Raw genomic sequence first — 13931 nt, forward strand, 5'->3', positions numbered from 1 at the left:
TTAACACTGAAAATGAGTGTTAAATTCAAGGGTTAAATTCAATTATTTCAGTGCTCTAGTTTTTCCATTGAAAACACTGTGTGCAATTAAATGCAAATCAATTCATACATTGTTATTAATAAGTTAACCTTTTGATTCTTTGTCGCCACAATATTTCTCTCTCTCTCTTTCTCTCTCTCTCTCTCTCTCTCATAACCTTAAAAAAGTTAAACTATTTATCGACGAAGTGCAAAAAGTATGAGCAACACAAACAGACCTACATTTCCATCAACCTCGTATCCCGCTCGAGCAGAGCGCATGTGCAGATTCGCTTCATAACAACAGTGGTGGGGCTCAACGTTTTTCTAACGGTAGAGGAATGGTGGGAACGGTGGTGCAGGACAGTGCAGAGCTAGGATTGCTGGGAAGTCATAAGTTTTGCTGACGCAGGTCGCAGCAGGCGCTGGAAATGATTGGAGGTCTTTCGCGCGAGCTCCTGTGAACCACAGCAAAATGGCGACGTCCGACTCTAAAGCGTCTTTACGGACGGTGAAACGCGTTCAATTCGGGATCCTCTCGCCCGACGAGATTGTAAGTAAACTGTATGATAATTTGCAATAGTTCCGAGGCAGAATTTGCGAGAAGTGGAACTCTTTCCAGGAATTACATGGCGCAATCTCGCGCAACGTCACATATCTACCCGTAGCACAATGATCTCTCGCGGATTTAAATGTACAAATATAGTTTACTCGATAGCTTTTACGTCGAAACATTTCTGATAGATATTGACTCATGACAATTGATTTTGTTACTACTTGCGATGTCTAATGTATAAAGAATTAAATTGCGTGTAAAATATTGATGATGTAGTATTAGTGCCTGTATGTGACTGTCGTACTTTTGTAATGTTAATTATTGAGAAGTATTACTAAAAATGAAATTATGAAAAATATATTTTCTAAGAAAATGTGAAATAATGAATATAAGCAATTGTATTTATATTTAATGTGTTTATTCAATCACTACTTGTTTGCATTCTGTTATAAGAAAACTGTATGATGTCAATGAAGATTCTTCAAGTACTTATGTTTTTCATATGAAGCTTCTTCAAAGTATCAATTTTTCAAGCCTGTTGATTGGCTACAGAATACAGAAATCTGTGAATTTCTAATATCTATTTTGTATGCTTTTAAGCCTATTCTATAATGTGCTTTTTGTTTTCTGTTTCTTGCTTTTTGCTATTTTTTTGTTTTATGTTGTTTGAAATAAAAGTTAATGAACTTTGAAAGAAACAAGAAAGAAACTTTGAAAGAAACATAGCAAAAAATACAATTATTGATAAAACAGTTGCAAAGAGAAAAAAAAGCAAAAAGTAAAAAGTAAGAAACAAAGAACACTTTGTAGAATAGACTTTAGCAGTGAATAGGCTTTAACAATGCCAGTATCGTTATATTAGGCCTATTCTTTTTAGCTGAACTTACACACAGTTCATCTTTCTCCTTTTTCTTTTTATGTTAGAGAGAAAATATATATACAAAATAATTTACATACATAAAATAGTAAAATATACATGAAGAAGATAATATCAACTTATTTTCTCTATATAAAATATAGACAATAGTTAAATCTGTTTGATAAAATAAAAAAATTAAGATCTCTTGTCTATAATAATGTCTATAATATATAATATAAATATAGATTATATAATATCTCGATTAAATTTAAATTTTTTATAAAATATGAGTTGTTACACTTTTGTGTAGCGTCGTATGTCAGTTACCGATGGCGGCATACGATTTCCCGAAACTATGGAGGGAGGCCGCCCTAAATTGGGTGGTCTTATGGATCCAAGGCAAGGTGTTATTGACAGGAATTCCAGGTGTCAAACTTGTGCTGGCAATATGACTGAATGCCCTGGTCATTTTGGTCATATAGATCTAGCAAAACCAGTATTCCATGTGGGATTCATCACAAAAACTATAAAGATATTGAGATGCGTGTGTTTTTACTGTTCCAAATTACTTGTCAACCCTGTAAGTATTTATTCAAGATTCATGTGTTATGTTTATAAAACCCATAAGTTTTGCATTTAATTGATTTATTCACATTCTGTATCTTTCTAAAAATTTATAATTATAGAAATTTAAAATTGATTAATGAATCTTTTTATTTTGAAATAATAAAAATATATGAAATTATAAAATAATAATAGGAAATCTTTTATATCTTCAAAAAAATTGATAATAATCAGTTTATTTGATTGTTAAATGTGTTATCTTTAAATAACATCAAAGAGGAAGTTAAAAGAATTCTTCAAAACATTAATCCTTTTCTGCTATTTTCAGCATAATCCAAAAATAAAAGAAATCGTTATGAAAACGAAAGGACAGCCGCGGAAGCGACTCGCATTCGTTTATGATTTATGCAAAAGCAAGAACATCTGTGAAGGCGGAGATGAAATGGACATCAACAAGGAGAATGTGGAGAACCAACCTCAAATGGACAGAAAACCAGGTCATGGTGGTTGTGGTAGATATCAGCCTAATCTTAGACGGTCTGGCTTGGATGTCACTGCAGAGTGGAAGCACGTTAATGAAGATTCACAAGAGAAAAAGATAATTCTCTCGGCCGAAAGGGCCTGGGAAATTTTGAAACACATTAAAGACGAAGAATCTTTCATCTTGGGCATGGATCCGAAATTTGCACGGCCAGATTGGATGATTGTCACCGTATTGCCAGTACCACCACTGTCTGTTAGACCTGCGGTCATTATGTACGGTTCCGCTAAGAATCAGGACGATCTAACACACAAATTGGCAGACATTATCAAATCAAACAACGAGTTAGTACGAAATGAACAGTCCGGTGCAGCGGCACACGTAATTTCTGAGAATATAAAGATGCTACAGTTTCACGTGGCGACGCTCGTCGACAACGACATGCCCGGTATGCCCCGGGCAATGCAGAAGTCGGGCAAGCCGCTCAAAGCCATCAAGGCCCGACTGAAAGGAAAGGAAGGCAGGATTCGTGGAAATCTGATGGGTAAACGTGTGGACTTCTCTGCGCGTACTGTTATCACTCCTGATCCCAATTTACGTATTGATCAAGTAGGCGTACCGCGCAGTATAGCGCAAAATCTGACATTCCCCGAAATCGTGACGCCCTTCAACATCGATAAGATGCAGGTGCTAGTCAGGCGTGGCAATTCGCAGTACCCTGGCGCGAAATACATAGTACGCGACAACGGCGAAAGAATTGATCTACGCTTCCATCCCAAGTCCTCGGATCTGCATCTGCAATGTGGCTATCGAGTGGAACGACATATTCGCGACGGTGATCTCGTAATCTTCAATCGTCAGCCTACTCTACATAAGATGAGTATGATGGGTCATCGTGTTAAGGTGCTTCCGTGGAGTACATTTCGCATGAATCTAAGCTGCACATCGCCGTATAATGCTGACTTTGACGGGGATGAAATGAATTTACACGTTCCACAGTCGATGGAGACACGTGCAGAAGTTGAGAACATTCATGTGACTCCACGACAGATTATTACCCCACAGGCAAATAAGCCGGTTATGGGAATTGTACAGGATACTCTGACAGCAGTCAGGAAAATGACCAAGCGTGACGTATTTATTGAAAAAGAGCAAATGATGAATCTACTTATGTTTCTGCCTAGCTGGGATGGCAAGATGCCACAACCGTGTATTCTGAAACCGAAACCGTTATGGACCGGCAAGCAACTGTTCTCTCTTATTATACCAGGTAATGTGAACATGATACGTACGCACAGCACACATCCTGATGAAGAAGACGATGGTCCATACAAGTGGATCTCGCCGGGTGACACAAAGGTAATGGTGGAACATGGAGAACTTGTAATGGGTATTCTTTGCAAAAAAACCCTGGGTACATCAGCTGGTTCTTTGCTTCATATTTGTATGCTCGAGCTGGGCCACGAAGTGTGCGGACGCTTTTATGGCAATATTCAAACAGTTATCAACAATTGGCTATTACTAGAGGGTCATTCGATTGGTATTGGCGATACTATTGCTGATCCGCAAACATATTTGGAGATCCAGAAAGCGATCAAAAAGGCCAAAGAAGACGTGATAGAAGTAATTCAAAAGGCACACAACATGGAACTTGAGCCTACGCCTGGCAACACGCTTCGTCAGACTTTCGAGAATCAAGTAAACAGGATACTGAATGATGCTCGAGACAAGACCGGAGGCTCCGCTAAGAAGTCCTTGACAGAATACAACAATTTGAAGGCCATGGTAGTATCAGGCTCAAAGGGTTCCAACATCAACATCTCTCAAGTTATCGCTTGTGTAGGCCAACAAAACGTTGAAGGTAAACGGATACCCTTTGGTTTCCGTAAGAGAACGCTGCCACATTTCATTAAGGATGACTATGGACCAGAGTCCCGTGGTTTTGTTGAGAATTCGTATCTTGCTGGTCTCACGCCCTCCGAGTTCTACTTTCACGCAATGGGTGGTCGTGAAGGTCTTATCGATACCGCCGTAAAGACGGCTGAGACTGGTTACATTCAGCGTCGTTTGATAAAAGCTATGGAGTCAGTGATGGTGCACTATGATGGCACCGTGCGTAATTCCGTCGGTCAATTGATTCAGCTGCGTTACGGAGAGGACGGTCTCTGCGGTGAGACCGTCGAATTCCAAAATCTACCAACGATCAAGGTGAGCAACAAGGCTTTCGAGAAAAAATTCAAATTTGATCCCACCAATGAGCGATATTTGCGGCGTATATTTAACGAGGATATAGTCCGGGAGATGATGGGCTCCGGTGAGGTGATATCCGAACTAGAAAGAGAATGGGAACAATTGAACAGAGACCGTGCTGTACTCCGTGAGATTTTCCCGAGTGGAGAATCCAAAGTAGTACTGCCCTGCAATTTGCAGAGGATGATTTGGAACGTACAGAAGATATTCCACATCAATAAGCGAGCGCCGACTGATCTCAGTCCAATGAGAGTGATCCAAGGCGTAAAGAATCTTCTGGAAAAGTGTATCATTGTCGCTGGAGATGATAGACTAAGCAAACAGGCGAATGAGAACGCAACATTATTGTTCCAATGTTTAGTAAGATCGACTTTATGCACCAAGTGCGTCTCCGAGGAGTTCAGACTATCCAGTGAGGCCTTCGAGTGGCTAATTGGAGAAATCGAGACCAGATTCCAGCAGGCTCAAGTATCACCCGGCGAAATGGTCGGCGCATTGGCGGCGCAATCTCTCGGCGAGCCTGCCACTCAGATGACCCTGAATACTTTCCACTTCGCTGGTGTATCATCGAAAAACGTAACCCTTGGTGTGCCTAGATTGAAAGAAATCATCAACATCAGTAAGAAGCCGAAGGCACCATCACTCACAGTGTTCTTGACTGGTGCTGCCGCGCGTGATGCCGAGAAGGCGAAAAACGTGCTTTGTCGACTGGAACACACAACGTTGAAAAAGGTGACGGCAAACACAGCGATATACTACGATCCAGATCCACAGAACACAGTAATTGCAGAAGATCAGGAGTTCGTCAACGTGTATTATGAGATGCCTGACTTTGATCCCACGAAAATATCGCCGTGGTTGTTGCGAATCGAGCTGGATAGAAAACGAATGACTGACAAGAAGTTGACAATGGAACAGATCGCGGAAAAAATCAACGCTGGCTTTGGTGACGATTTGAACTGCATATTCAATGACGATAACGCCGAGAAGCTGGTACTGCGCATCAGAATAATGAACAGTGACGACAACAAGTTCCAGGATACGGATGAGGAAACCGTAGATAAGATGGAGGACGATATGTTCCTTCGTTGTATTGAAGCCAACATGCTTAGTGATATGACTCTACAGGTACGTGTGGACTATAAAATAACAATGTCAATTACGTTAGTCTTTTGTTTAATCGTTGTTGTTAATTACCTTAAGTTAATTACCTATAGTTATATAGAGGAATTTGTTTTTTTACATTTTATTGAATGTTTCAGGGTATCGAAGCTATCGGAAAAGTTTACATGCATCTGCCACAAACAGATTCTAAAAAACGCATTGTTATTACGGAAACTGGCGAATTCAAAGCCATCGCGGAATGGCTCTTGGAAACCGACGGGACAAGCTTGATGAAGGTGTTGAGTGAGAGAGACGTCGATCCCGTGCGGACATTCAGCAATGATATTTGCGAAATATTCCAAGTACTCGGCATCGAAGCCGTGCGAAAGTCAGTAGAAAAGGAAATGAATGCAGTATTACAGTTCTATGGTCTTTATGTCAACTATCGACATCTTGCCTTGCTTTGCGACGTCATGACTGCAAAGGGTCATCTTATGGCGATAACACGTCATGGAATCAATAGACAAGACACCGGTGCTTTAATGAGGTAAACAAGTCTTATCTTTTTTTTTTATTGGGATCTTTGAAAGATTTATGTATATTTCGCAATGTTAGATAGAAGGTAAAAGTATCGGTTAAAAATTAATAAGAATTTGAATTTTTTTAGGTGTTCCTTCGAAGAAACGGTTGATGTATTATTGGATGCTGCGTCTCACGCAGAGGTAGATCCAATGAGAGGAGTATCCGAAAATATTATAATGGGACAACTTCCTCGAATTGGAACAGGTAATTTGCGATGTATACAGATCTTTTATAATACAAGAAATATTACAAGTATATTATGCAAGTTGTAGTATTCTAATTTCTATTCGCAAATCTATCTTGTAAAGAAATGTAAAGAAAATATTAAGATTCTCAGATCAAATTTATCTGCAGAAATTTAAATAATTATACAATATCAACAATTTTATATTGTATGTTTAGGATGCTTTGATCTATTATTGGACGCGGAGAAATGTAAGTCTGGCATCGAAATTCCTATGGCAGTTGGGGCAGGTATGATGGGAACAGCGGGAATGTTCTTTGGCAGCGTAACTGGCATGTCCAGCATGAGCCCTCAAATGACTCCTTGGATGGGAGCTACTCCTGGTTATGGTGCGTCGAATATGTCGCCAGGTAAGTGTTGTATAATAATTTCAAAATAAAGTAAAAAATCTAGTTTTCGAGAAATGTATATATTAACAATTGTTAAATAATAACAATTGTATGCAAATAATATTAACAATTGTACTCTTTTGTTTTACAGCTTTGAGCAGCGGTATGACGCCTGGTGGTGCATGTTTCTCGCCATCGGGAGCATCAGATGCATCAGGCTTATCGCCAGCATATTCTGCTTATTCACCACAGCCAGGAAGTCCTGGCAGTCCAGGTCCAAGTATGAGTCCATTCCCAATGTCACCTGCTGGTGCAGCATCACCCAGTTATTCTCCAACGTCGCCAGCGTATTTACCTACATCGCCTAGCATGACACCGTCGAGTCCGAATTATTCGCCTACAAGTCCAACATATTCGCCGACCAGTCCAAATTATTCACCGACGTCACCAAGCTACTCTCCGACAAGTCCAAGTTACTCGCCAACCTCTCCGAGTTATTCGCCAACAAGTCCAAGTTACTCGCCCACATCTCCAAGTTATTCACCAACGAGTCCGAGTTATTCGCCTACTTCGCCAAGCTATTCACCGACCAGTCCGAGTTATTCGCCTACGTCACCAAGCTACTCGCCAACTTCGCCGAGTTATTCGCCGACGAGCCCAAGTTATTCACCAACCTCACCGAGTTATTCCCCAACAAGTCCAAGTTATTCGCCTACAAGTCCAAGCTATTCACCTACGAGTCCGAGTTACTCACCAACATCGCCGAGCTATTCACCAAGCTCACCCAACTACACACCTGCTTCACCCTCATATTCACCCACTTCACCCAGTTATTCGCCAAGCTCGCCGCAATATTCGCCCGCAAGTCCAAGTTATTCTCCCAGCAGTCCTAAATATTCACCGACGAGCCCGAGTTATTCTCCTACCTCACCGTCATTTGCCGGTACATCGCCGCAATACACACCTGCGAGTCCCACATACTCGCCAACCAGCCCGACATATTCACCTACAAGTCCGTCGTACTCGCCAAGTTCGCCACAGCACACTACATCTGGCAGTACCCGATATTCACCCAGCAGTCCAAACTATTCGCCTACCAGTCCAACGTACTCGCCCACAAGTCCACAGTACTCGCCGTCAAGTACTAAATATTCACCCACAAGTCCTACCTACACGCCTACAAGCCCGAGTTATTCTCCGACAAGTCCGACGTACTCGCCACCTGTACCGGGATACTCGCCCACGAGTCCCACGTACTCGCCGGCGTCACCTGCTTACGAGACGGACGACTAATTTTAAGTTTTTCTGTCGTAAATTATATTTAGGTACTTATTTTTTTAAATAAGTTAATTATAAGCCCGATCAATTACACATAATTGCAAATAAACTAGACGTACATGTTTGTTAAGATGTTTCTTATGTGACCTATTTGGTACTTAAGTTGGATATAACATGATATTCATTCATCATGTCAGAAATTCAAGAAATTGAAAGAAAATTAAAAAGAATGAAAAAGATAAAATTAAAAATATATAGTTGATAATTTCTCGGCTGTTAATTACAATTGATATGTAGCACGCAGATTGCGTTTTCGCCACTCGTAGGGAGGTTGTGAGTATAATGACAAGTATAATGACAAGACCGAAGTACATATTATGGGAAATGAGTGTTATAAGCGAATATGTTAATCGTGTGTTATATGCGTATATGTAAGAATATCTTAGGGACCAGGGAATTTTGTAAGTCAACGATTGATAAAACTAATGCACTACTGAATGAGGACTACTGATGCAAGAAATATCTAAAAATTCAGGGAGATCATTTGTATATGCGTCTTTATTACAACTATTACGATTATTCTCGTAGAGCTATATCTCTAGCAAGCTGCACGATATCAAAACTGTATTTTATCGATATTTAATCCATTGAATAGATATCGAGATCTGTGATTGTTATTAAGAAAAATGCGAAAATGAAAATCTTAATTTATTAAAGTGAAACTATTGCTATTATTCATCATTAACACATTTGTGTTTATCTTATTACAACAATAATCATTTTTATTTACTCGGAATATATTAATACACAGCATTAATGTTTTTTTACAAATAAATCCAAAAATACATATAGAAAATACATATAGAAAGAACTTAATAAAATCGCTCGACAATATCTTGAAAGTATATTGTAATGTAAATAAGGATACGAAGCTCTTAAAAAGTGAAACTCCTAAATCGAATCAATGCGGAAATGTGAATGATGTAAGTGCCCAGTCGACTAAAAATAATATGTATAACATCTATGTTATAATTTTGCACTCAATATAAATGTAATATATAATATATAATATATAATATATAATATCGCATATAACAATAATATACATTTCAATTAACTGGATGGACTTCTCGCCTTGGAAGTTTATCCTCTTAAATTTTCATATGATATTAAAATTTCAATTGAGTCTGAAATCTATGGGATAGAAGAAGCAGAATAGTTATACATTATTGAAAGTAAAAATATATAGTTGTTATATTACTCTTAGTTGGTTTCAGCTGAGAGTGGAGGTATATATAGTTACTTGATAACATTTTAACATGATTTTATTGATAAAGTGTTTTTAAAATAAATAGTTATGATATCAAGAATAGCAACCCCTATATAAATATTAGTCGAAGTAAAGCATAATATTTCAAGTTCTATCCCTTTATTGTCTAGTTTGCTCTATCGACAGCTTGCTAAATACGAAAGTCATATACATTGTAGGTCTTCCTGCGGCTCTCCCGTTCCAGCTACTCATGTTCGATATCGGTATCGGATTACCTTGGTGTTGTGGTACGGTGCGCACCTCGACGAAAACCGGTCCAGATTCTTACCACGAACATCGTGTGTCCTAGTACCGCGGCATTGCAAGTGAGCAATATGAATCCTGCAAGTGCAACATCGTGGAAAAACGGAAATTCGGGGCTGTCATTGCTCTTTGCCACTCTGTGCATCATTGATATTTTCGGCGTATTCCCGATAATTGCGTTACCACGATCGATCGTCCAGTGCGGTGAGATCTCACTGCAATTTTTTATAAAGATAAAAGAAGTTTCTGATAGGCGGCTACATGGAATATTTTAGAATAAGAAAATCGAACACCTTGAAAAATCTGTGATTTTTCCCAACTATGAATTTGAAATATTTGTCAAAATTAAAAAAGAGATTCGTATGAGAAACTCTTTATAACGAAAAAGAGGCTTGGTTGATCGAGACAAGTGTTTATAACAATGTATATTTGTGATGACGTTATATATAGCGATAAGTTAATTTTAATTAATAAAGAGTATCGTGTAATGTTTATTGTTTCTTGTATTAATCTAGCAATAAAAGCACCAGCATAAATTGTTTGTTAATATTTCTTACATTCCATTTGCGTTGATGAATCATGATATCTTTGGAATTAAAAAATTATATTAGAAAAATATATGTATATATTAATCAAAAAGGATAGAAAAAAATATATGTACTTATTAGGATTATACGGAATTCCTTTGGTGCTCGTTGTCTTTGGTTTGCAAATTTATACGGCCATTCTACTGGGGAAATCATGGATTATCGCGACTACTCTGGATCCGCAGATTTCACAAAAAAATCGGTATTTTTATTATTTATTTCTTTCTATTAAATTTTTTAATGTTTGTCCAATAAGAATGAAGATTCTAAATTTTGATATTAAAATTGCAGCTATCCTCTCGCCGCCGTGACAGAATTAACAATGGGACAGCGCGCACGATCCATCGTCACTCTGTTTTTGGATTTGACGGTTTTTGGTTGTGGCATTCCGAATTTGTTAGTCGGTAAGTAAAAAGGCACCTTATAATTATGCATTAACACTAAAAATAGTAATTTTTATTTCTAAAATGTTTCTTTGCATTTAACATCGTTAATTAATTAGATACAAAAAAGATATCCTTTTAATAAATTGTATTTTTTTGATAGTAGATATTCTCCTAGATATTATGAGATATATTCTATATAATAGCTTTACGCAAATGATTTTTTAGCTTCGCAGAATTTGCACCTGTTTGGGCTTAAAGTATCAGGAGAGCGTTTCGATTTTTTTTTCTGTTATTGGCTGTTAATAATCGGTCTTTTACTTTGTCCATTAATGTGGCTGGGCAGTCCGCGAGACATGAAGTAAGTTAAATTATTTTTCATTATTATAAATTCATATATTTCGATTAAGAAATTTACTAAATTATTATAGATTGGTCGCAATATGTTCTAGTATAATAGTTACTTTAACAGCAATATTAATATGGTGGAGCATTATAACTGACGACCGAGCATTTAATGTTACATCAATTGCCACTTCACCGACATGGGATAAATTTATTTCCGGGTACGCGCAGTTCCTGTACAAATACATATTTAAAATGAGTTTTCTTTTCACATTCACAAGTACTATCGTAAAATAATGTATTAAATATAATTTGTTAAATTAAATGATCCATTAATTAACTAATTAATAACTACTTGGATAAATTTTCAGGTACGGTATGCTAGCTTTTCAATTCGACGTGCATCCTACTTTAATGACAATACAAGTTGATATGCGTCGTCCTCGAGACATTGATAAAGCTATCTTCTTTTCTTTTATAGGTAAGAAACAACAAAAATAAATCGTTTCTTGCCTTTTATATATATATATATATATCTCGAGGAAGCCACACAATCAATTAAAAATATTTTTTCTATTTCTTCTATTTTGTTAATATATTAGGTGTACAACGTTGCTTCCGCCGTTTTCCTATAGAAGTTTATTGTATGACGTCTATGATCTATTTATTGGGCATCTATCAACATAACCCCATAGAAACATTAGTCGATTTGTGTCTGTATCATAAAGTTATTCTCGATTGAAAATGTCAGTTTACGAGCCAAATTTTCGTCATTTGCGGGAGGTTTTAATTTTTTGCTTCAATATGAAAAAATCTGCGGCTGAGGCTCATCGAATGCTCTCAAATACTTATGGTGAGACCGCTATTAGTGAAAGAACGTGTCGTGAGTGGTTTCAACGCTTCAAGAACAGTGATTTTGACGTCCAAGGTCATGCTCTGTATTTGGTGGGACCAGCTCGGCGTAGTGTATCATGAACTGTTAAAACCGACTGAAACAATCACAGGCGATCGAACGCAATTGATGCGTTTGAGCCGAGCATTGAAAGACAAACGGCCGCAATACAATGAGAGACACGATAAAGTGATTTTGCAGCATGACAATGCTCGACCCCATGTTGCGAAAGTGGTCAAGACATACTTGGAAACATTGAAATGGGAAGTCCTACCCCACCCGCCGTATTCTCCAGACGTTGCTCCCTCTGACTATCACTTGTTTCGATCAATGGCACACGGCCTGGCTAACCAGCAGACTTCCGGTCTTATGAAGAAGTAAAAAATTGGATCGATTTGTGGATAGCCTCAAAAGATGACCAGTTTTTTCGACGCGGGATTCGTACGCTACCCGAAAGATGGGAGAAAGTAGTGGCCAGCGATGGACAATACTTTGAATCATAAATATAACCATAAATATAATCAATCATAAGTATAACCAGTTTTTTACAATAAAGTCTCGAATTTCGGAAAAAAAACGGCGGAAGCAAAGTTATACACCTAATAATATAAATGTAAATCTATTTTATAATCTATTAAATAATCTAATTTTTAATATTGAAATAATTTTTTTGATCTCAGAACCTATTCTTTTTTGTGTAACTGCTAGTGTACTTCTCATATTAATTTCTTTGTGCAACAGCAAGCGGATCATTGTTTATCGTCACTGCTTGTTTGGCTGCATGGAAATATGGTGGCAATATAACTGCCAATATTTTGGAAGCTGTACCATCCGGATCGATTGCAAACGTCGCTATTCTATTAACCGCTCTTCAATTATGTTTCTCCAGCGTAATCGGTTATTCGGCGCTTTTTCAACATCTGGAAGATCAATGGAACATACAAAGAAGTATAAAAGGATCATTTATTTATTTATAAATTAATTGATTTAATTAAAGCCACAATTAATTTACCTTATTGTTATATTCAAGCTTTCGGATGGAAACGATGTGCCATGAGATCAGCGGTGGTTTTTCTCAGTGTTGTTGTAGGCGAATCGGTACCGCGATTCGACATCGTCATGGCTCTTATTGGTGGATCATTGACCGGATCATTGATTTTTGTTTTACCGCCTCTGATATACACTCGAGCACTAGCTTTGAAGAAACAGTCAAATCATGCAGCAATTGCCGAGAAACAGATCTATCCAGGTTCTCGCAAAAGATTCAATGGCGAAGAACAGCATTTGATGGACCCTGAAGCTCATTCTCGTTCAATTTACTATGGTTTCTTAAGTGCCACGAATAATTCTCGCAGGTATTGAATAATGAGTGTTTAGAGAAACATATATTTAAATATATTTCTTTTTTTTAATTAATTCTATATGTAAATTGAAAAACTTATTTTCTCAAACACCTTAAATCCATTCAATCTGCATTTATTGCTTCAATATTGAATTTTTAACAGCTATACATATCTCTATTTTGATAATTTGGATGAGGAGACAAATTCACATTCGAGTGAATTCGATGGTTATTACGAGGACGAAGTCACTCAAATTCCAATGACTAATACTCGTCAGGAGGATCATCCACTCCTCATAGATGCCACAGAGCCAACCAGAAGTCGAATCAGGAAGTTTACGAATGATTCGCAAGAACAGACCGCAGAAACGGTTGTGAAGAGGAAAAATGTATGGAATCTAGAAAAGGCAATTAATTACTTCGACTATTTTATAATGACGATAGGTATAGTGATCACGCTGTCTTCGACATATATCAATATTTGGAATACCATACGTTATGTGCGTTTTATGCCACCATGTATCATTAACGCTACCATGGGATAA

The 13931-nt window shown here is 37.8% G+C and overlaps 2 protein-coding genes across 2 annotated transcripts; both read left to right on the plus strand.

The window, feature by feature from the left end:
• Positions 1-492: 492 nt before the first annotated feature.
• LOC105620252 (DNA-directed RNA polymerase II subunit RPB1) lies at positions 493-8279 on the plus strand. Its single transcript, XM_012201757.1, has 7 exons — positions 493-570; positions 1743-2012; positions 2325-5855; positions 5990-6378; positions 6499-6617; positions 6816-7007; positions 7138-8279. The coding sequence occupies exons 1-7, from the start codon at positions 493-495 to the stop codon at positions 8277-8279; spliced, it is 5721 nt and encodes a 1906-aa protein (XP_012057147.1).
• Positions 8280-9242: 963 nt separating this feature from the next.
• LOC105620361 (proton-coupled amino acid transporter 4) lies at positions 9243-13931 on the plus strand. Its single transcript, XM_012201862.1, has 11 exons — positions 9243-9247; positions 9532-9553; positions 9753-10041; positions 10506-10626; positions 10716-10828; positions 11036-11168; positions 11239-11373; positions 11524-11633; positions 12786-12992; positions 13075-13399; positions 13550-13931. Exons 1-11 carry the CDS (start codon positions 9243-9245, stop codon positions 13929-13931), a joined length of 1842 nt encoding a protein of 613 aa, XP_012057252.1.

This window comes from Atta cephalotes (assembly GCF_000143395.1).
Source record: "Atta cephalotes unplaced genomic scaffold scaffold00025, whole genome shotgun sequence".
Taxonomy (NCBI): domain Eukaryota; kingdom Metazoa; phylum Arthropoda; class Insecta; order Hymenoptera; family Formicidae; genus Atta; species Atta cephalotes.